Source organism: Cupressus sempervirens, chromosome 10 (genome assembly GCF_028749045.1).
Source record: "Cupressus sempervirens isolate cs-2001-9-10 chromosome 10, ASM2874904v1, whole genome shotgun sequence".
Classification (NCBI taxonomy): Eukaryota; Viridiplantae; Streptophyta; class Pinopsida; order Cupressales; family Cupressaceae; genus Cupressus; species Cupressus sempervirens.
In genome coordinates, this window is record NC_143127.1 from 983,574,423 (window position 1) to 983,598,733 (window position 24,311).

The window sequence follows — 24,311 nt, forward strand, 5'->3', positions numbered from 1 at the left end:
TAAAAATGTTTATTCAAAATTTCTATTGAAAATATCTAGTTAAAAACACAAAATCACTTAGCACATAAACTATAATAATAACACTATTAAACAATTCTTCTCTTCTCTTCATGAATAGGAAAAAACTTACCAGATTTAAAAGATAAAAAAGAATGCATCCAAATCAATTATAAATATTTGATTTTATTAAACAATTCTTCTCTTATTAGATTTAAACAAAAAAAAGAATGCATGCAAATCTACCATATAGATTTAAGCGAATTAATTCAAATCTGAAACTAAAACAAGAATATTATTCCCGCTTAAGATTGGAACAAGTAGAATCCAAAGAGTGGAATGAAAGGGAGAGGGAGAGGGAGCACCTAGAATAAATGTAGAGTTGAAGAAGGGTTCATAAATAACTCAGATGTCAATGTATCTCACTTTCATCACAAGTGAGGAAAAATTATCATATTTCACAGTTAGCAATAAATAAATAAAATAATTCACGTCACTACATTCCTCCAAGACAAAAAGACTTGTAGGGATTTCTTTTGAATTTTCAAACAAGTAAACTAAATAGACTTTAGAGAACAAAGATTAATTCCTAAACCCAAAAAAAACTACATATATATAGAATTAAAAAAACATCTGCATAATACAAATTTCATTGTCCTCATCAAGGATGTTCTTTTTTCTTTCATCAAATATTATTAGTATAAATTTATGAATTTTCAAAATTAAAAATTCTTGGGTCACCAGCGCCACATATAATTCCTTGAACAAAGATTAATTCCTAACCAAAAAAAACTATATGTAGCAAAAAGAATCTGCATCGCACAAATTTCTTGTCCTCATCAAGGGCGTTCTATTTTTTTATGCATGAAATGTTATTAGTGTTATTAGTATAAATTTATTGATTTTTTAAAATTAAATATTCTTGAGTCACCAGCGCCACCTATATTTCCTTGAAATGTTAAATAACTGCTAGCCAAAATAACCCAAGTTGGGCACCAGTAAGTAGAAATATTATTAAGAAAAGCCTTCCAAAAGGAGCTTCCAAATACATTTCATCTTGTCATCTTTTACAGTTTGCTTCCCTCTACCAATTAGAATCATTTTCAGGTTCAATCTAGATATCATTACAGATATAAGCACTATCAATATTTATCAAGGCCAACATTATTTCAAAAATATGGGCCCAGAGAGCCAGAGGCCATGAGTAGAACGATTATTATTACAGTAGAGAATTTGTGGGCTGCATATAGCTCACACTGAGAAGATGCTACATGGAATGTTGCCGCATTGGGAGCTACTTCCATTACATCAAATACTAAGCAAGTCTTCAAATCTCTCCTGCCTGCTAACTTATTTCAAAATATGAATTATTCAGAGGGTTTAGAACATATGTATATAACACTACTTACAGGCTTTGATGTTTCTCCGTTTCACTGGACTCACTCAAAACCAATCAGTGAAATCACTCCTGCTTCAGATACAAAGCCATGTATCTTAAGGCTCCTTGAATCCACCTACTGTACATAGACTAGTAGATATTCTGCAAAACCATAGACCCTAGCCTTCTGAAAACATAAATCCTCAGGTACAATTTTACTCAGTTGAAAGCATCATTTTGTGCCATGTCTTAACGAAAGGATTGTTCCCCAATTGCTGTGTGGTGGATAACTGAATACTCAACAAAACAGTTTCTTACGTGTACAAAGGAAACTCCAGAAATTTACAGATTATAAAAAGTAAATGCTCCCCCTTAAACCAAAAGTATAGTGTTCATATATAAATGGCAGCCTTTAACCACAATTGATATCTAGGTATATGGCCTATTGTTTGTATATGGATTGGAGTCCTTCCTCTCATTACTTATGGCATTACGTAAGCTATCTGTGTAAACTGAAGCGAAATTTGTCAAAGATTCAAATATATCTTCTAAACATTTCTGCAATGTGTTCAAGAACTCATCATTAGTTTCCTGCATCATCTTATGATACTGCCCCTTATATTCTTCTTCTTTTCTGCTCTCTGCTACCTTTCTGCTGAGATCTTTTGCAGCCTTCTTTTTCTTGTTCTCATGATCATCTTGTTGTAGACAGACCTTTCTGACTTGTTTAGCTAAGCCTTCAATTTTTTTAATAACGTCCTTCCTAGCTTCAACTATAGGAGAATCATTCTGGGAAGTACTGTTGTCATTACTGACTTTCTTGGAAGCACTGTTCTGGGTTTCAAATGCTCGAGACAAATCATGGCATATTATAATTACAAATGGAGCACCAAGTCTGCGGGGTGACAAGTTGACAGCTCTTCTCCTTGTAGAGGGGTCAGGGACCTCTTCCAAGAGGCATTTCTGAAACCACTTATGGAGGGCATGAACATAATTCTTTTGAGCATCTATCCAAATTCCGAAAGTCAGGTGCCAGTTCTGTAGCCCACTTCCAAGATGAACAGTCACCTGCTGATGTGATTCACTAAGTTTGCCACTAACAGCTGGACGGCCCACAGTATTTATTTCACTGATGATCTGATGCTGATTTCGATGACACTCTAGCATCACTTCCCACATTCTTATGAATCTACAGTCAAGCAAAAGTCTCAATATTTAAACTTCAAATATGAGTAACATGCAACCAAGAAGGATCCATAAACGTAAAGACAGAATTTTACTATTCACACACCCTCTGAATTAGACCTGTAAGCTTGCTATGATGTACCTAGATGAAACATCCATTTCAAGGACCTTTCTAAGCTTATTTCATGATAATAATTACTAGCAATAAATGCAAATGAGGTTGGACCTGACTATTCTTAAAGAAGAGCATTTCAAACTTTTCTAGTCAATATATGTATCTGCATGTCTAATGAAAGGAAAGCACCTACTAAATGAGGGAGGACTGTATGCAGGAAGAAATATGAAAGATAGTATGTAATGGTATTTAAACAATTGAATGCAAAGAAAACATCTGCGAACATATTGAATTCTTAGCTGGACAGCTAATATAAGCTGTGAATGCATGTGGTTTAGTTCATACAAACTGCAACAGCCGTAAATGAAAAGTACAAAACATTGAACAAAATTAATCTGGTACACAATATGTATCGAACAGCATAAAGTTCCAAGACAATTAGAATGAACAGGACGTAACAAAAACTTCAAACCTGAGGAAAACATAACTAAGCAATCAACATTGGAGTCATCCTTGATTCCTTCCATTTATAAGTCAAAAGAATAAGTCTGAGAAAGATACCTATAAGCCTTTTAGACATTTTATTAATTTCTTCCAAAGCTTTGCAAAAAGCTTTATTACAAAAAGTCGTACCTCGTAGTCAAGGTGACAGGTAAAACATGCTATATTTTAAATGGTGAAAAAGCATAACAATAATCTTAAAGGCCAGTAAGTACTAAATAACAAGTCTGATACAGATGACAGCGGGCAATCAACACTATATCAGCAATCCTTTTGGTTAATTCAATACTAACCTTTACATAAAGTACTACCTTCTTGTAGAGTTCCCATCCATGGAGAGTTGTAAATATATTTTTTGATATTTTTTGATAACTAGGATTCTTTTTCAAACATCTATCTGAATTGAAGAATAGTTTGTTTAATGAGAACTGTACAATACTTTGCTTCATAGAAGTCCTCATCTTATGGTCCAGGAATCCTTATTTTCTCACAGCAAATTTTAAGCCAAACCTTAAAAAGCTAATGAAAAAGCATGGAAATAATTTTAAAGGACAGTGAATAATTAAGAGCAAGTTTGATAGATATGACAGTAAATAAACATTATATCAGCAATCCTTTTGGTTAATGCAAATGAGTTCCCATTCATGGAGAGTTGCAAATATATTTTTTCATATTTTTTTCTTCAATTCATTTTCAAACACCTACGTAGATTGAAGAATACTTTTCTTAGCGAGAGCTGTACAATACTTTGCTTCATAGAAGTCTTTGCACCTTATGTGTATGGTCCAGGAATACTTATTCTCTCAAAACAAATCTTAAGCCAACACATTGAAAAGATATTGAAAAGCATAATAATAATAATAATATAGAAGATAGAAGACAAGAAAATAGTAATACTTAAAGAGCAAGTCTGATAAAGACTAATCAACATTATATTGGCAACCCAGGTGGTTACATTGATCCAAACATTTATGTGTTAGCTCCTTGCAGTGTTCCCATAAATGGAGAGTTGCATATATATTTTTTATATTTTTCCAGGAATTTCATTATCAAACACCTATCTGGGTTGAAGAATAGTTTAACGATAGACTTAAAATGCTAATGAAGTCAGGGGCCTTCTAGTTGCTGTCTAGAAGCATCTACGATGAAGATGGGATCGCTCTGATCAATTTACTATAATTATATGTGGTAGGAATACTAATTCAGAACCTGGAAATAGGCGTCGGGACATAATTATGCTTTAAATGTTAAAGATGCCCTGTGTGGCAGAACCCTCAGTGTATGTTTTTCTCTAGCACTCTGAACTTTAGAAGGTACGATGTAGATTCTGCCAGGTTGCTATCTTGGCCCACATAGATTCAACTGGGTTGCTAGTTAACATGCAAGTGTTCATCTTCCAAAAGTTGTTCTAAATGCTATCATCTAGATGGATTCCTAGGAATACTGGAATATTAGCCCAAAAGCTTTATCTGTAACTGCATATTCTTTTCTTCAAAGCATCCTCGACCATGTAGGAGACACCATTTAAAAAAGACACAGGGGAAGACTTGAAATCACTTCTTGTCAAAACACCAGAAGTAGATAATATCCACTTAGATGTTTATGCTTAGTGAGATACCTAAAGTTTAAAAATATAAGATGGACCAAAAATTGCACAAATTTTGGAATAATCTCATCAATAATCAAGTAGATATGGACATCTTGTAAAGTACAAAAGAGAAACTTACAAGAATAGTCCAAGAGCTTGCATTATAACCTTTGTTGAATGCTCAAGAAACGTGTCTTTGTCTAAGCTTGGCACAGCTTCCTCTAGATTATCACCAGAACAAGTGGGCAGAGAGATATCCATTTATACAATTTAACACTAAGACTAACAATGTCCTTGCAATAGAAGCAACACATTCCCTTTCCAATCTGTGAAGCCATTAATTTGCTACCTCTTTTGTTTCATTATATATTTTTAGTCATTAGCTCTAACATGTGTGTGTGATGGTAAGTTCATTTGACTAACCCAGTTAAAATATATTTCTAGCTTCATGTGTTTGCTTCTCATTACACTAAGAGCACTCAGATGCAGGAAACGTGGCTGAAGACATTGATAAGATAAATCTCATTATTTTGAAAATATTGTGATTACTAGTGCATCACCCTCGTCCATCCTAATTTTATATTATTGGCTGCTTCCAGTGTCTCTCTAAGTTTTTTAAATTGGAGAATACAGAGTTGGAGTTAATTCAAGAGACAGCAAAACAATACTAAAATTAGCCAAGTTTCAAAAAAGTAAATATAATGCATCAAATTTGCAATGACATTTGTCCCCCTTATAGGGTGTTTTAGCATATTATTTAACTTTAAAAGTTTGCTTTTAAATTTTAATGCACAAAATGGAGCAGACCTTCCAATACTTAGAAAGAGGGCATATCTTCAATTTCAAGTCAAGTGCTGGCTAAAACATACAAATTTTAACCAAATTTGGTTTTCATAACTTCTTTGCTTTTTAGGTTATGAGAGCTGCTTGTTTTAATACTTTTACAGTTTTTTTCTTGAAACATGTCTCTTATAATTGTTGTCTGCATGGAAATGTTTTGTTTATGCTATATGTAAAGCATTTTATTAGTTTGCCAAAATGTTTCTACACTATTTTTGGACACGGATGGCAGGAAAAGGCAGGGATGTATTTTGGCGATGAGACAACTAAAGAAAATGTAGAAAAACTCAAAAGTATCCAAAATTATACCAAAATGTAAAGCAGACTGTAAGATTTACAATCTAGACAGACTTAATGAATTCATCTGAATACTGAAAATGTATCCACCAAGACTCAACCAAAGGATGCATGAAAAATTCATGGTTTTCATTAATAAGCATGTGCCACCCAAACAATACTCTCTTATCTTATTTCTTTTCTTTCCTCCTCCACAATTACCGCAAATTTAAAACAAAATGTGTGGATATGTGGTATCAGCACCATACCCCTACTTTTTTAGCTGAAAAAATTAAGGTTTCAAAAGAGGTATCAGCCCCCAATACTCTTTTATCTGTTTTCTAAATGATTTTTAGTCTGAGGGACACCTGAGTGTTATAGTTTTGCATAGTTGGATCAGAAGATTATAATCTCAACTGGCTTGTGAATGGTAGCATATGCCACCCAAACAATAGTCTCTTCTTTCTTTTCTTTCCTTCTTCACAGTCACTGAAAATGCAAAACAAAATGTGTGGATATGTGATATAGCATAACAATGCTACTTGGGTTTCAGAAGAGGTATCAGCCCCGAATAATCATATTAATCTCTCTCTTAAAATGTTTTTTTGTCGGGGAGGTGCCTGAGTGTTCAAATTGTGTGTTGTTGGATGAGAAGATTAAATTTTCAAATGGGTTGTGAGTGGCCTTGTGGGCCAGCAACCCAAAATCACAAGAGCGTGTCACCCACTCTCCAAAGCCCTATTCAAACCCAAAAGAATATTGGGGGCATTAGCTACCATATCTGCTTTTTAAGAAGATTTTTTGTTTGAGGGGCATTAGAGAGTTATAATTTTGTGTTGTTGGATGAGAAGATAACAATTTCAAATTGGTTGCGACCCACAATCACAAGAGTCCATATCCCTTTGTTTTCTCATTCTTATATAATGCCACCCACCCTCCAAAGCCCCGTTAAAACCTAGAACAACATTGGGGGCATTTGCTACCATCCATGCATATCCCAAATGCATAGGAGGTAGTGATGCCCAAGGAAACTTCTAGTACCTACTCAAATAAAAACCTAAGTTCTCAATAATATTCACATCGTTATACTCATATTTGCTTTTTATGATTCACCAACTTTTATGTCTTAGACATAAAAAACATCCAAACATTATTCAACTTGGTAACTAGCCATTAGAGAAACTAAAACAAAATTAGAGAGACAAAATGAGTTCGTATTAACTAAGGAAGGAGAAGAAGCAATCTTGGTATGTGGGGAAGGTACCTTTTGCATAGTTTGTCCCAAGAACATGATGAAATTATCCCCCTTCCATCATTAAAAAACACCCTTACAATGTTATTTTGTGAACAAGGTGACAAGCCCTTCTCCCCATGTATTTGTCTATGAACCCTTGAAATCGGCTTTTGTATTCCAAACTAAAATCATAATGCCTCCATCAATCCACATCATTAACATTGCAACACATCATCACTAATTAAGTCCCATTGTATTGGTAACTTTGGTTACAAGCCATAATTAGCTAACTAAGCTAATCCGTTCTTGTAAACATTTCCAATTTAATTAACTAAAATACTTTCTAACGCATTTTAATTTTCACTGTCCATTATCCCAAGAATATCGACACCTTCCATTACATATGTGAGATCTCCACATTGTTATGTTCCATAAACCTCCACATCTCCATAAATGTGGAAAATTGTCCACTGATAATTATAATTATCATGTGATAGATCAATAGATGAACTTCTATGCTTTTTTAATAGATATGCCCAAAATGTGTAATAAAAAATACTTGTCATATTAGCATACATGAACCATTGTACTGAAACTCAAAGCAAATTGTGTTGGTAACTTTGGTTACAAGCCATGATGAGCATCCATGTATCTGTTGCAGCCTGTGAGATAGAGAGACATTTGCAATGTTCCCTATGGAAGTCACGATGGTGGAATTTGGATAAAGAAGAGAAAATAGATACAAAATAAGTCACTCAATCCAAATAGTATTGACAATTCCAATTAGAGAATAGATAAAAGCATAAACATAAATTGTAAAAATTATAATTTGATGGTTATACATCCATTTGTTGCATTATGTTGCTGCAAGATCTGTGGATTCGATGATTGATTAATACATGGGTTGCTCTAGCCTGTAAATTGCACTAATTGATAGCATGCACTTAGGCACAATGTGTTCTCTTTTATTGTCATTGGGAGGAGGCTTATCAAATAAACTTTCAACCATGAGGATGCAGGGTGACAATTGACTTGGAAGATTAAGGGTGAAGATCAACTTATTGATTGTGCAAGCTCTCTTTGTGCTAAGTGGAGGGAGATGTTGGCATAACTCTTGCACGTGTATGAGATTAGAGGGTAAGGATTCACAAAAATTAAGAATGGACGATGAGGATTTTCACATGTAGAGGAAGGTATAAGAGGGTGACAGGTAGCAAGTAGACTCACTCGTGAGAATTTGGAATGCACGTGGACGAGACACAGAAGGTTTCACACATGAGATTTTGCATGATAATGACAAGTGTGAGAACAAGGACTTGCATGATAATGATAAGTGGGAGATATCACACATGTATTAGATGTGGAAGTTTACAAAACACGACAAATAGGAGATCCCACATAATTCTAAGAGTAAAAGGTGCAGATCTTCTTGGAATAGTGGACAGTGGAGATTAAAAAGTGCAAAAGAAAGTGTTTCAATTAATTAAAAATTGGGAAGTTAGGTAAATGGATTAGCTTAATTAATTAAATGGACAATATTCAATTTATTAACTAATCAAAATAAAGGTTAGACTAGGCTAATTAAATAAACTAGGGTAAGTCAAAATAAGAGCTTGTAGATCAACAAACTACTCTCCATTATTGATCTCCCACATCAATCCTCACCCTCCATCCTCATGGTTGAAGGCCTATGTATCAAGCTTCCTCCAAAGGACAAAAAAAGAGAACACATCGTGTCTATGTACATGCTGTCAAACAAGAGCAATCAAGATCAACCAATAATAACATCCACACATCTTAAAGCAATCTAATACAACAAATGGACGTATAACCAAATTTTCATGCTATACTTTCATTTATGCTCTAATCAGAGGTATACCTGTTATTTGGATTGAGCAACTTGTTTTAATTGCATTTTCTCTTGACGAGTTCAATATCAATAGAACACACATTCCATAGCGAACATTATAAAATGACTAAATATTGTCAAGGGTAAGTCTAATATCAATTTATTAATTTGCCACCTAATCTCATAGGTGCATACCTACTACATTTCCACTGATCATTTGCTCAAATGTCTTCAAAGTCCCTTATATTAATAACAAGTTCTCAATTCTCGTCCTTTTGTTGTGTTCTTGCAGGTATTTAATCTCGTTTCAAATAAGGCAACCACTACCCCAAAAGAGCCCTGATTGATGCCCAAAAGCCCTGACTGATGGTGTCCAACAACATTAAGAATGGGGCTTTTCATCCCACTAGAGAAACAGTAGAGGCCAGCCCCCTTGTGGACATGAGGCTACCTGATCATGGGTGGATCTTCAATCCTAGGTACACTCCCTATGGAAATCCGCACCACCACAACGTTTAGGCTAATACCATAGTCCACAACGCTTTGCACGGATCTACCTCAAGACCTCGAATCTAATACCAAGCAAGAAAACCACTACCCAAAAATGCCCATAGTGATGGTGCATGGCACCCACCAGCGTTAACAATGGGGTTTTTATCCAACCAGGGTATTAGGGGAGGTGAACCCCCCATGGACATGTGGCTGCCCAGTTGTGGGTGGGTTCTAGTCCTATGTATCCACCTAGTGGTGAACCGCACCACCACAACATTTAGGCTGGGATGCACAACACCTTGTTCTCATTCCTTTCCAATTTGTGCCCTTCTGATCCCATGTCTCCAACTCCTTGTGTTCTTCTCTATCTCCTAGTTTTTTCACTAATGCCATTGATATCCACCTGGAGTTTTTCCTACTATTATGTCAGTGTCATTGTTCTAGCATTGATCTAGTTTATACATTTTCAATCACTGTATAAATTGGATTTTGTTGGAATATCCACAAGGGGGCTAACTGATGCAATCTCCACGTTAGCATTTCCAGTTTGCAAGACTTTCATTAAAGTGTGCTTAAAGGTAAAACAGGGTGCATATTTGATGGTTAGTACAGAAGATTACAAAGATCAGGAGTTCAATAGAGGCATCTCTAGCAAACTTCAGAAAACTACTCAGGTCATTCATACCCCTAGTCTATCCTCCCACATGCAATACCCTACTTGTCCTTGAATATAAATGCCCCTGCATCAGGATCCTCCTATATATCACTAATGCCAATTTAGAGATTGTCTTCAATAAGTAGAAATATTCCACGTAGTCTAATTTCACTTTTCTTACATAATTTCACTTTCTTTTGTGACTCCTAATAGATGACAGGACAAAGGTATTTCAGACATCAGGCTGTCCTAAAAATTTGAAGTTGTTTTGACTTGAGGACTATCCTGTAAAAACACTAGTGCACTCTAGTCTATCCAGTCAAGTTGGCCAAAGTAACCCAATCTCTGGTTTCAACAAAATTTACCTTGCAGTCTCATGAAATCGTCTACAATCCATTTCCAGCATCAAATCAGTCATATAGGTGCATCATATTTTTGTTTTCCACTTCCATCTCTCTTTTTCATAGGCTTATTCTGTTTCTTGTTTTCTACTAGCAATTATTGTGTCTAGAGGTTAGTTATAGAATAGCCTATTAGTTTCATCCTAAAGCTTCGAATTTGCATAAGTTTACACACATTTTTTACAAAATCCCATCTCCTCATTTCTCTCTTCCAGATTTTCTTTCAATGACCTGAAAACATGTGCACCCAAGGTGACTTGAGAAAAGGTGATGGTGTTCCACAAATGCTTGTGGAATTGTCGATTTATATCAGAACCCCTAAAATTCATCTGTATACATTTTTTTTGCTTGGATTGCAATGCAATTGTCATAATCTGATATATCATGAGACACTCGGAATTAATCCTTTTATGATTTATAAACAGCAGAAAGAGACTTGGAGCAAAAGAAAACTGGCCAAGGCAAAATTTTGTTATAATGATGCATTTGTCAGAAGAGAAACAAATCAAAAGAGATTTTATTTTTATAGCTACATATATTCATGGTCTACTTGAAACTTATTAACAGTCAAACATGTTCTATTGAATCAAGAATTTAATATTCATGTACATAAACAGAGAGTACTTCATAAACCAATGATATCTGCATGAAACACAAGTCAAGGTATTTAATAAACAGATAGTAAAATGCATACCCTTGTATTAACTCAACAAGTTGCGGTTGCAGTTCATCATCTCTCAATTTCTGGATTTTCAATGATACTGACTCTACTGCATGGATACCAACCCTGATCCTGGAATGTAGATCTTTAACTGCAGCCCTTGTTTTATCAATGACTTGGGGACTCTCTCCTTTGGCTTCCTGATGTCTTAGCTGTGCACATTTCTTTTCGTATACACTTCTTATATACTCTTCTGCCTGGAAAACCAAGTGCTAACAAGCATTAAAGAATATAGGAAGAAGTTCCTTATTTTGTCACAAGAGCAACAAAGATAGCCATGATTCCTACAGTCCTATTCTCTAGCTGTTAATTAAAGGACATAATGCATAATCAAATATAAGAATTCACATTGAAAATTATATCTGACTGATGTCTGATAGTGAATTATGTTTATGCAAACACCATAATTATTATATATCACAATCATTAGTCAATCTGCCACCAGCAGTAACTTGCAAGGAATTTAAGGATATAATCATATTACTTCTAAACAAAATAATCACTCATCTTAAACTAATGTCATGCCCTCAACATAAAATTTTCTTCTAAGATGATAGTTTTATGTATTCCAGCCATTTTTAGAAGACCCCAAAAAAAAACTGAAAGATCTGCATGCAGTAACACAAAGCAAGAGAAAACACATGAAATTACGAACGTATTGTAACAATATATATTTCAATTTCCCCAATCTCTTGAAAATCTTTCATTCCTAGTTTGACTAAACCCTAAACTGAATGTTTCTTTAACTTTTCTTTCAGTGCATAACAAAAGAAAGGATGAAGCACCCAAACGTGTCTAATCTCACACCAATGCAAATTGCCAATAATGAACGGAAATTTCTCTATAATGTTTTAAGACTCTTGGTTACAGAAAACTTGTGGCATTGGTACTCCAGAACCAAGCCTCTTATATTCATTTAACAGATGCATAAAATCATAAAACAGTTTTATAGAATCTTATTATTACAATTCATCTTTGAGAGATGCTAGAATCTTCAGTCCAAAAGAAAATCTACAAATAGAGGCACGTACTACAAATTAGTACCTTGACTTCATCGTAGAGTTTTTTCTCCCATGCATATAGTCTCTCTAAAGTTGATGCGTGGCTTCCAGAAATCATGCACAAGTCCTCTACATAATCACTGCTACTGTCATCCAAGTCATCTTTTGAAATTGAAACAAAATGAGTCTTGGAGGATGAAGATAGAGATGATGTCGATCGATGCCAGGTTAGCAAATTCAGCGCCATAGATGAAGGTTCTGTATTGATATGCATGAGATATTAGAAAATCATTATAAGTTTATAATGCAAAGGATATGCTGTCACATTCATTTGCCTCAAATGCTTGCAGTTAGACACAGATTCAAAGAATCATATGCAGCTTGAAGAACAAACAACATGAAGAATCAAATATTTACTGGGTTAACCACTGGATAAACCTACCGTGTGAGATGGGAACTGCAGAACCCCTGAAACAACATATACTGTAGGGGATGATAATTCCGGATGTCCACGACCTTCCTGTAGCACTGACAAGTTTCCATGTACAGCTAAAAGTTTCCCAAGAAAGACTTCCTCAAACAAATAAAATCACGCAAAACCCTAGTGACATTTCACTAATTCAAACAACCAATAATTCATGATAAACCCTCGCAATACATTCAGTTCCCGCTTCTTGCACTCAAGAGTTCTCAATTTAGACAACTGTTTAAAAAAATGGATCAAAATAAATGCCAGCATTCAATTTTAAGCTAAACTCAAACGGTTTCAAAAGAGCGGCTCTGTAGTCAACTCACATAGAGATTGAAACTAGTGTCTCATGGTATAACAGAAGTTTCAGGCTTTTGGGGGGATTCAAAGCCTAGATAACTATAAATTAAGAAGCAAAAAGTACAAGTACTCACACCGGATTATGATTCAAAAACTTGCTGAAATAGTAAGTTGTTCTACTCCAGGTGCCAAACAAAAGATTAGAACATTGTAAACAATACCTTTTGTCTCGGTGAGGTTTGAATGAATGCGCACTTTATTTGCCTCCAGCATCCTAGAAACTTCCTTGCCAGATTCAGACGCCCTGATAAACCATCTTTCAATCTCCTTTATACCGTCCAGAAGATTTATGTTTCTAGGGCCACAAGGTTCATGGTCTAATATGACTTCTTTTCCAGAAACCTCCTTTTCTTTCTCCGCTGCTTTCATAATATCTTCTTCATTTGCCTCCGTATCGAAAGGAATATCCTCCACGGCAACATTATTTGCAAACTGCAGCTTTGATTCCAAAGATGGCTTGGGCTGTGCTTGACTAAAAGCATCTACACTAGAAGTTGCTACATGTTCCTTGGAAGAACCAGTATAGGCATTGACAACCTCAGAATTGTGTGTGTGAGGATCAACAAAATCAGCTCTAGACGTTTTACTAGCAAAACGCTCCTGCTCCAAGTCATGCTCTCCATAATCACCATCTTCTAAATCAGGAATGCCCTCTTCCTCCCTAACATTTTCCGAATCTACTACTTCTCTCTCGGGCGAGTGACTGATTTCCCTGCGATCTATAGAATAATAATGATCGTGATCGTCACCAAACGGATTAAAGAAATCCCAAGAAAATCCGGGGGGCTGAGGAGGCGGCGGAACTGTTCTCTGAAATGAGGAGGGGGAAGGAGGAGTAGCAGGCCTCGAAGATGAGGGATCAGGATCCATTCTAGACTGAGGGACAGATGAAAATGATTCCAACGAACCTCTTTTCCCGGCTGGTGGTCTCTCCTCGACTGTGATCGGCTTTGTAACCCCAGACCTCATTAATTTCACATGAAGCGGACTCGCGTTTGACACGGGAGAATTATTATCATGAGAATCCATATTTCTGTGTGGTCCAACTGTTCCTGGAGACAGAGAGTTAGGAGAGGATGGAAATTGGGATCTGGAAGATGTCGAGGATGGAAAAGGAGAATGGGACGGCGACTTGTCGTGCATAACAGCAAGCTCAGAAGCCATCATGGAGGATGAAGGCGGAGAGGATTCTAATGCCACTTCAGTAAAATGCTTGATGCTGTGGCCGATATTTCTAAGAGCTTCAATGTAAGCCACATGAGCTGTTGCCAATGCGTACCTGTTTTCTATAACCGATTTCATGGAGCGCTTCCTCTCCCTGCACCGTAACAATGCATCATCATCCTGAATCTTGGAATTTGAACAACCCATCTTACAGATTCTTCACCACAACGAACCTTCAATTATTTACTTACTGAAACCCAAATTCAAAGCGTGTTTTTATCTGTTTGTGAGCCAATTGCCCATCTCGGAAACCCTTATGCAATATCTTCTCATCTTTACTAAATCCAAGCAGGTCTGCAATTTCCACAATCCGTCGTCAGTTTCTTTCCTATAAAGCACTGATGCTTACGCCCTGTAATGATGAACTATATCACATGTTCCCTTCACTTTCTGAACCTCCAGAGCCTCAAAAGCCTGTTTCCTGACTCAGTTGTTTAATCTCTGCGGCAAAAAAACACACAATCACAGAGAACATGTAACTATCAATTTCTCAAACTCTGGAACTTGAATTCTATTCAAACTTTCCGTCGAAAAACCATACTAGAAACATTTTCCAGTGAATATACCTTTTTTGAATACTTTTGCTCCAGCTTGTTCACTTGACACCATGTAAAGAATATCTCCAGTGCTATCCAGGTCTTGAAAGAAAAGCTAGAAAAAGGTTAAAACCGAAAGGACAAGATGAGTCAGAGAGGTGGATTCTCGGCCGACCATCGAGATCCTTTCCAGTATGCCGGAGAACGACAAAGCCCGCAATAAAAGAGAAACTGATTACTGGTGTTGAATAGGAAAATGTAAGGACCCACAACCAGGATAATCAGAAATTTGGTGCTAATGGGTGGAGAGGACAACAAATGAGATCTTCAATAGCAAACACTAAAAAGATAAGAAATTGAAGTCTATCGTGGGCAGTTTTACATATGCTTGTACATTTCGCAGGCAGTAAAAACGGAAAGATTTACAGCATGAAAAAGAGAGGAAACTTCATGGCTGATTCAAAGGCAGTATAAGTCTATGGAACTAAGACCCCACCAAAAAGTGCAAAAAATAATTGATGCCCATATAATGAAAAGCAAAATCAGGTCCACGAGACTGTGGAAAAAAAGGAGGAATTTCGAGATCAGATGAACTATGACATGGTCGAGTCCTGGTCAGAATTTGGCTGGAAGCACCCGTGGGGTATAGCAGTAATAATATCAATGATAATATTATTATTATCAGTGCCATACACAGTTTTACTTGTAAAAGCCCATCCTATAATTATGACAATGACGATGAGATAAGATGCTGAGCTGGTGCCCCATGTACAGCTCAGTCGATACAACCATTTTTTTTGTCAAATTCTCCAAATGATCTGTGCCTCTTCAGGACCAAATCCGGTTAATCAGTAAAGTAATAAAAAGTTGTAAATGTGGGCCAAGGGGGCCGCCATTAGTATTGCTATTACCGATAACATTTGACACAGAGCACCGAGAAAATGAAAGCCAAATTTAGGGAAATGAAAATGAATACCATTGGCGGGTCGATGAAACTGCGAAGAGTTTTTCAAAAGAATTTAAGGTTTTATTACAGTTGGCTTCTAATTACACTCTGCCTCCACACTACCCATTTCCTCCCCTCCAAGTAAGCTTTCACAAATTTCCCCCATTCCGAGGACTCCACTCCACACGACACTCTGTTTTGTTTATTGACGTGAAAATGTGCTCTTTGCGTTTTGTTGTTAAAAAAAAAAAAAAGAGGACATTTATGTGACCGTGAAGTCCGTTAGTTGAAGGGACCTTAAGAACCCGGAATTGACGGGAAAATTGAACCGTTGGTGGGATGTTGCACGTTTTGTTAGTTGACGCGATATGCGGGGTTTATGGCCACGCAAGCGGGTAATTAATTATAGATTAATTAATTGTGGAAGGGGTGGAGTGGAGTATGTAAACATTAAAATGATTGGAAAAGCAAGATGAAAGTATTGATTTAGTGGTGTGCAAAAACTATTAAAGTTTTGCTTTAGTGGAGTATCAAACATTTAAAGTTATCGGTTTTATATTTATTTGAGTGTTAAGTTATTTTAAAATTTTATATATTTAATTATTATCATTAAAATAGTAATGTTATTATGGTTCAACAATGTGTAGTTGGATCTTTGAGGGAACTAGCTCTGTAATTTTTCTCACTCTTTTCACATTTTGAATTTTGAACTACTATGGCTCTAGAGGGTTCAGGGATGTTGGAGGCCTCGGTGTGCCCAGACTTGCATATGGTGTTGGATCTTCACAGAGAAGATTCTCTCACTTTGTCAAGTATGAGTTGGGTCTGTACAGCACTTTTGCGCCCCCTTTGTCGTGTTCTGATGTTGACTTTGCTCATGAGGTTGGGTCCACTACTTCCCCCCCAAGGGAGGATGGGAATATGTTCTCAGTGGTGACAAGGAGGGAAAAACCAAGCTTGAGGATCCCAAGGTCACCCACGGTGTCACACGACCAAAAATTTCTTTGCATGATAGTGTTGTGGACAACATTGTTGCCTCCCTCAAACATTGTGTTGTGGGTTAGTGCATTTCCTTTAGGCCATCGATTGAGATGACTAGGAAGTGGGTGGCATAAAAATGGTCTGTGAAGGGAAGTGTTAGTGTCTCGGCCATGCCCAATGTCCTCTTATGCTTCTGCTTCATAGCTGTTGAGGATCTAGCTATCCTCTCAGGGACCTGGTACTATGGCAAACATTGTCTGGCCCTAGCGAAATGGCACCCTAATTTTGACACCAGTCTAGAACTCCAAAACCTAGCCTCGGTGTGGGTCTGCTTGCCAAGATTGTCATTGGAATTCTAGGATGAGAAGATCTTGAGATGCATTGGAAGCACCTTTGGACATTTTGTTGCAGTGGACCAGGTAACCCTGCTTAAATCTAGATTTGTCTTTGCTAGATTATGTGTGAATGTTACCATTAATAGGACTCTCACGACCATGGTCACGTTCTCCTCTAAGTGGGGTAAGAGGGTCTAGCTGATTGAATATGAGAATGTTAGCATGTACTGCCAAGAAGTGAGTGTTTTGGCCATGTGCTAATGGCTTGCAATGCTTTGAAGGACAAACAAAAGGTGGACTCACCTAGCATTTTTAAAGACTACTATGTTAGGGGAACCTTTGGCTACACCTCTAGGAGTAGTAACTGAAGGTAAGAAGGACAGCTCAGGTGGGAAATCATCAATGGCAAGCTTCGAGCAAGGCAAGGATGAGGTAGTTGATAAGTTGATTAAGGTATTGAGTATGGAAGTGAAGAAAGGGATGGATATGGAGGAATACCTATTTAGGAAGGAGATAGATGATTTACTAAATTCCCCTGTTGTGGGATAGGGTATTATCAATCATGCCCTGTAAGAAGTTGAAATTAGAACCCTTGGTGGTGACCACATGGTGTTGGTTGAGGACCACAAGTAGACAGTCTTTATTGGCAAAGCTTTTGCTGGGGGTCAAGTGAACTTGGTAAGAGAGCCTTTGGTGACCCTAGATTCCTTGGCTACGATTCAAACCACAGTGTTTGTGACTCTTGCCAAGAATTTCCTACCACTTATGGTGGTAGTGGGGGTCCTAACAATGGGGATCCTAATACGATGGGCCACTGGGGGATTTTTACCCCAAAAAGACTCAAATTCGTATCTCCTGAGGAAGCGGTGGCTAAAGTCATGAGAAGCATTGAGGTGGTTGAGGGAAAGATGGCTCTCTCGACCCCATCCTCTCCCCAAACAAGTGTTATGGGTGAGTGGGAATTCCCAAAAAGGAAAATCAGGGGTGGGAAGAAATTAGATGTGGGGGTCGCTACCTTAATGGGTCGTCCTTACAACACAATGACCTGTATGAAGTAAGCAGCAAGGGAGGTAGCCAATGGAAGACAGCTTGCACTGGAGACAATTAAGAAAGGTAAGAAATGAACTTCCTCTCATGGAATATCAGGGGGTTGAATAATGCCTATAAATAGTATGCTCTTAGATAATGTATCCTTTTGGTAAGGATTGACTGTATCCCCATTCAGGAAACTAAGATGATTGATCAAAACTTTACTAAGTTGGTTGATAAGATATGACCTAGGGCTGCTTTCTTCCATTTGGAAGCAAAAGGGGCTTTGGGGGGCTTAGCTATTATGTGGAACCCCAATGTCCTGAGGGGTACTAAGATCCATAAAGAAAAGGACTACATGATTATTGAATTTAGCAATGACAGAATGGTATACAATGTGGTAAACATTTATGCTCGGAATACCAGGGTTGCTAGAAGGGAAGTCAGGGAATAGTTTGGAAGAAAGGTGCAAAACTTGAAGGACAAAAGCTTGATGTGTATGGGGGACTTCAACTCCCCACTTTACCCTTCTGAAAAGCTTTGGGGGGGTCAATGACTTCTTTGAGAGTATGCAAGATCTTTTGGATTTCATTAATACTCGTGACCTTGTGGATGTGGACCTGAAAGGCAACCCCTTTACTTGGTCCAACAACAAGAAAGGTCAGGACTTGATCTAAGTTAGGTTGGACTAACTCCTAGTTTCATGAGAGTGGCCTCACATCATACCCTCATCCTTGGTCAACCTCTCAAGAATTGTTTTCAACCACTCCCCGATTTTGTTCAATTAGGAGGATGTAAGTGTGAGTGGGCCTAAACCCTTTAGATATGAAATCATGTGGCATTCCCATCCCGATTTTAGGAATAAAGTGGAAGATGGTGAAACATCAAAGTGGATGGGACTGTTATGTTTCGACTAACTCAAAAATTGGATAATGTAATGAGGAATGCTAAGGATTGGGCCAAAAGATCCTTTGGGGATGTGTTTAAAATAAAAAAGGAACTTAAGGATGATCTCAAAAGGTTGCAATCAACCATGGCAACGAGAGATGTCACTGAGGCTACCACTCTTGAGGAGGAGAATTGCAAGAAGAAGTGGAAGGACACTATTAGCATGGAGAAGATCGTTTGAAAGCAAAGGTCCCTCATTTCCTAGCTGACTAAAGGTGACAAGAATACTTCCTTCTTCCATAGATCTGATTTGAATCATTAAAAATTAAAAAAGGAATGCCATTACCTCTTTGGAGGAGGAAGGAGGGAGGACCCTAAAGGAGCAAGAAGATATGGGAAGACATGTGGTGGAGTTCTGCACAGATGCTTATAAAAGAGAAGACGAGAGGAGCAACAATTTAATCAAGAGAAGTATGCTCAACAATATCCAAATTGTCTTAGGAGGTGAGGAAAATGAAAAGTTCAAGGAGAAAGTATTGGAAGAGGAGGTTAAGAATGTTGTGTTCTCTATGAAAACCTATAAGGCTCTGGGCCCATATGGCTTCCTGCTAGCCTTCTTTCAACACTTTTGGGAAGTGATTAAAAAATAACTTATTTGGGCCACTAGGATATGATCAGAATTAGGAGGATGCTAAGGAGGATCAATAAAACCTTTATTCTCCTTGCGCCTAAAATTTAGACACTAAGAACCATAAGGGATTTTAGGCTAATCAGCCTCTGTGATACCATCTATAAGATCTTATCTAAGGTGTTAGTTAATAGGATCAAACCTTTCATGGACATGGTTATTGGGAGTCCTCAAAAGGGGTTTGTCTCAAGTCATCAAATTCTAGATATTGTGATTAGCACACATGAAATCATCCACTCTGTGGACAAAAATGGAAGACCGAGTATGGCCCTCAAACTCAACATTTCCAAGGCCTATGATAGAGTCAATTGGCCATTCCTCTATGATGTCCTAGAACAAGTGGGGTTCAGTAAGAACATTGGGAATATCATAAAAACTATGGTGGAAACCACCCAATTTGAGGTGCTTCTTAATGGGACTCTTAGGGGTAACTTTGATGCTGGAAGAGGTCTGAGACAAAGTGATCCTATTTCCCCTTACCTTTTCATTATGGTGGTTGAAGTGTTAGGAAGGACGATTACCAAGTTGGTTGGTTCAGGTAGCTTGAAAGGTATCAAGCCAACTACTACTTTGACATCTGAGGTTATCCAGCAATTTTTGGATGACACTTTTCTTTTCAAAGAATCCTCTATCTAGAAAGCCAACACTTGGAGGACCCTCCTCACCAATTATGAGGAATTGCTCAAGTCAACAAATTAACTTGGTTAAAAGTAAGATTTATTTTTGTAATACACTTAAGGTTTTGCAGGTGAAGGTTAAAAATATACTTGGATGTCAGTCAGACAACCTCTCGGATTCCTGCCTTCGCCTTCCTCTGACTATCAAGGAAGCCTCTACCACCCTTTGGAACTCTATTCTAGAGAGAATGCAAAAAAAGCTTGCTGGGTGGAAGGGAAAATTATTAAGTAATGTGGGTAAACTTCAACTCCTAGTGGTGGCTCTTTAAGGAATACCAATATACTTCGTCTGAATATTCAAAATTAACCAAAATATGGCAGATAAACTTGAAAAACTACAAAGGAACTTCCTTTGGTCTGGTACAGAGGAAAGAAATGATGGAGCCTTGTTAATTGGGAGATTGTGTACAAACCTAAAGATAAGGGGGGTTGGGAATTAGAAGAATTGTTGATATGAATAAGGCTCTACTCACCAAGGTCAAGTGGAGAATGGTTAAAAATAAGACCGGATGGAGAAGGATCATGAGAGCTAAATACCTAGCCAACACTCACATTAGATATAACCTCTTTAATAATGATCTCCCTAATGACTTGAAGATCTGGAACAACATCCTCAAATGCAGGTCCCTCCTATGGAAGGGTGTGAAATGGTTGGTTGGGAACGGTAAAAGAATAAGATTTTGGGAGGAAAATTGGATAGGGGGGAAACCACTCATCTACAACAAGTTCAGTGGGCTACAAGAACCCTTAAAAAGTAATGTGGGAATGAAGGTGGAAGATTATATTGATAATCAAAGGAAATGAAAAAGTTTATCCACTTTGGATATCCCTAATAAAGAGGATCCCCTTGTTAAAGAATTGGAGGAAATGATGTGCCACCACACTCTCCCTATACATGCCCAGTGGGATGAGGTGATTTGGGATAGGAGGACTAATAGTTGGTTCTCTGTTGGCTCTACTTACTAGCTTATTTTTGAGAATACTCAAACCTCAATCAACTAGAGCAAGGTCTAGAATAGATAGTTACTGTCAAAAATCAATTTTTTTTCTGGTGGATAGTCATGCATGGTAAGATCCTCACTATTGACAACTTTTGAAGGAGAGGTATTCAGATAACCAACCGATGCTACCTCTACAAGGATGAAGATGACAGTATTGTTCGTCTCTTTTTAGAGTGCCCCTATACTTTAAAGGTCTGGTCCTACATCTAGAATAAATTTTTTATGTCTTGGGTCATGAATAGAGGCTTGGGACAATTCGTGGAGAACTAGGACAACCCCTTCATCCACCCATGCCTTAGGGTACTCTGGAATCTCCTCCCCCTCACATGTTTGTTGGGGTATTTGGAAGGAGAGAAATAACAAGGTTTTCCAGGGAGGAAGAAAGGGGTGAGGAAGTGGTGGGAGAGATTTTGAGTAAGCTCATCATGGAGAATGTTATGGTGGTAAAATTTAAAGTTCCATAGGAGCCCCCATGTAGGAAGAAGGTGGATATTGATGGGAAGTGGAATATTCTACCTGACTTCCATAATTCTAAAAATTCAAAGAGAAAATACCCATTGGTTTCTCCCCACTAGGTCCATGGCCAGACTAAATTTTGATGGTGTTGCTCGGGGGGACAAGTAGTAGCTAGAGGTGTTCTAAGGAATGAAAAGGGTGATTTGTTGGTTGCCTACTTCGGGACATTTGGGTTAGGGAACCAACAATGTGGCAGAGGCTACTACGTTACTTTAGGGGCTAAAATTTGTTGTGGAATTAAAGGTGAAAAGACTAACCATAGAGGGGGACTCTAAAATCATCATTAACTTCTATCAAGGGACTACTCAACCTAGTTGGGCCCTACATCACATATTGGGCAACATATGGTAGTGCCTCACAAGCCTGGATCATTATGACTTACAACACACCTATGGGGAAGGAAATGCAGTGGTAGACGCCTTGGTTGGTTTGGAGTTTGATTGGGTGAACATAAAAAGCTAGAAGAGTGTTGAATCCTTTCCTAACTCTATAAATTCTCTCTTTAATAGGGAAAAGACTCCTCTAAATCAGGTTAGATGGCCTTCCAATTTTGGAGAAGGGGCTAATTTGGAAGAATTGCTATCATTATGATAGTTAAGATCGTCTTGAGTTTGACAAGACATTTCACAAGGTTTAATTATGTGGATTGATTCATGAAAGGACATGGAGAAGGGGATGCAATTAATTATACTAGCTTTAAAATTAGTGCCATAATTTTTTGGCATTATGGCAGGATTACGAAAAGAAATCACATTATGACTAAGGCTAGATCTTTAAGGTATTACCTGTGAATTTATTACACTCCCTGTAAGGATATTTTAAACTAGTTAGTACATTTTGGAATTCACAATCTCATGAAGCATAAGAAAGATAGTTTTTTTTACCATTGGTTGCTACATTTCTAGCCCTGCCTTTGCAATTTTCTAGGCGCAAATGAGAATTACTGAGATTGAGGAAGGGGATATCATTGAGGAAGTTGTTTACATAGGTGGAAACTATTGGAATTTACAAATGGGAAGATTTACTTCAGAGAGGGGGGTGAATCAGAAGTAACAAACTTTAACGTTTTAAAACTTTTAGCTGAGATCATTCACATGTATCTAACATATCTAATTAACATAAAAATTAAGACATGCATGAAAATAGATAACACAAAATTTTGGTAACCCAAAAACCCTCCAAAATGAGAAGGTAAAATTAGGGTGGGGATGACACCCACAAATTATCATTGTAGCAATATGTAACTATTTAAGGTTACAAAGTTTGACCACTTCTAATAGTCTGCCCTGTGAAAGGCCTATCTTGTTACAAACTTTACACTCTATTAAAAGTGACCTGGTTAAATGATTTGCAAACATCCACTTGGAATGTTACCTTGTTAAAGGATTTAACACCTTGTTGAAAGGCTTACAACATGGTTTTTAGACCAACTTATCTCCATAAGATTTTCATTCCTAATACAATGGCTAGAAAGTATTAGAATCTAATGACTTGATGACTTACAATCTTCAATTACTAATTCCATATCCTTGTTCTGCTCAATCTGATATGATCCTTCCTGATATTATATGTCTCTGCTCAAAGTGTTGATGCTCTATTCTAATCAACTAAATCTTGCAATGCTACTCTTCTTTCTCTAAGTCTTTACACCCTTTTGAACTTCACTAGCATTCTCCCATATAACTCTCTTACGCACATGAATTATGGGATATCGACTTGCTTTTAAATGTTTTGAAGCCTTAGGGTTAGGTATGAATCTATGATCAATATTTATTCTTCTTTTCCTGCTCAATTCTTTCACTTTTATTATTGGTTGCATGCTTTCTCCATTTTTCTTATTGGTTGCATGTTGATTACATAGGGAATGCAAAAGATTCAATCCTATCTTTAAGATCCTTCGAGATTCATCTTGAGTCAACTCAAAAATGGTTTACATCTAAGTTTGTGAAGGCACAAACTCATATGATGATTCTGTGTTGCTCGACACTTACTAATTGTTGATGCTTGACACATATAGAAATTGTCTCACTCAGCTCCTATAGTAATTCTATCTTGCTCAACATCTATACATTGCTCAGCACCTAAAGTTCACTCAACACCTATTGAATTTCTAACTTGGCACACACTGTAGCTCGGCATTCGTATTATACTCAGCATCATCTTAGAAATTGGTAAAATATGTTGACACTCAATTGTCAAAACCATTCTAAGACCAACAATCTCCCCCTTTGACATGAGTGACAAAAACACTTAACTAAACATTATGTCTTTGATCTCTATGAGTATAATACACATCTTGTTTAGCATATGTACAAAACTTCAAAGACTCGTTCAAAATTTTATAAAAGATTATACACCTCAAGAATTTTTGACTCCCCCTAAGCTGATGTGCCATTTCTGTATCCAAAATTCATTAAGTTGAATTTGT

At 37.2% G+C, this 24,311-nt stretch overlaps 1 protein-coding gene across 3 annotated transcripts; it reads right to left on the reverse strand.

Moving 5' to 3' along the window:
- Positions 1–985: 985 nt before the first annotated feature.
- Positions 986–14,904, reverse strand: LOC149537266 (nitrate regulatory gene2 protein-like). Of its 3 annotated transcripts, XM_089807605.1 has the most exons (6): positions 14,853–14,904; positions 13,224–14,727; positions 12,676–12,753; positions 12,277–12,491; positions 11,206–11,429; positions 986–2,564 (listed from the first exon to the last, which is right to left on the reverse strand). In XM_089807605.1, exons 2-6 carry the CDS (start codon positions 14,431–14,433, stop codon positions 1,805–1,807), a joined length of 2,487 nt encoding a protein of 828 aa, XP_089663731.1. In that variant the 5' UTR covers positions 14,434–14,727; positions 14,853–14,904; the 3' UTR covers positions 986–1,804. The 3 variants fall into 3 exon arrangements, with proteins under 3 accessions (XP_089663731.1, XP_089663733.1, XP_089663732.1); XM_089807607.1 differs by lacking the exon at positions 12,676–12,753; XM_089807606.1 differs by having other exon boundaries at positions 13,224–14,904.
- Positions 14,905–24,311: the final 9,407 nt, after the last annotated feature.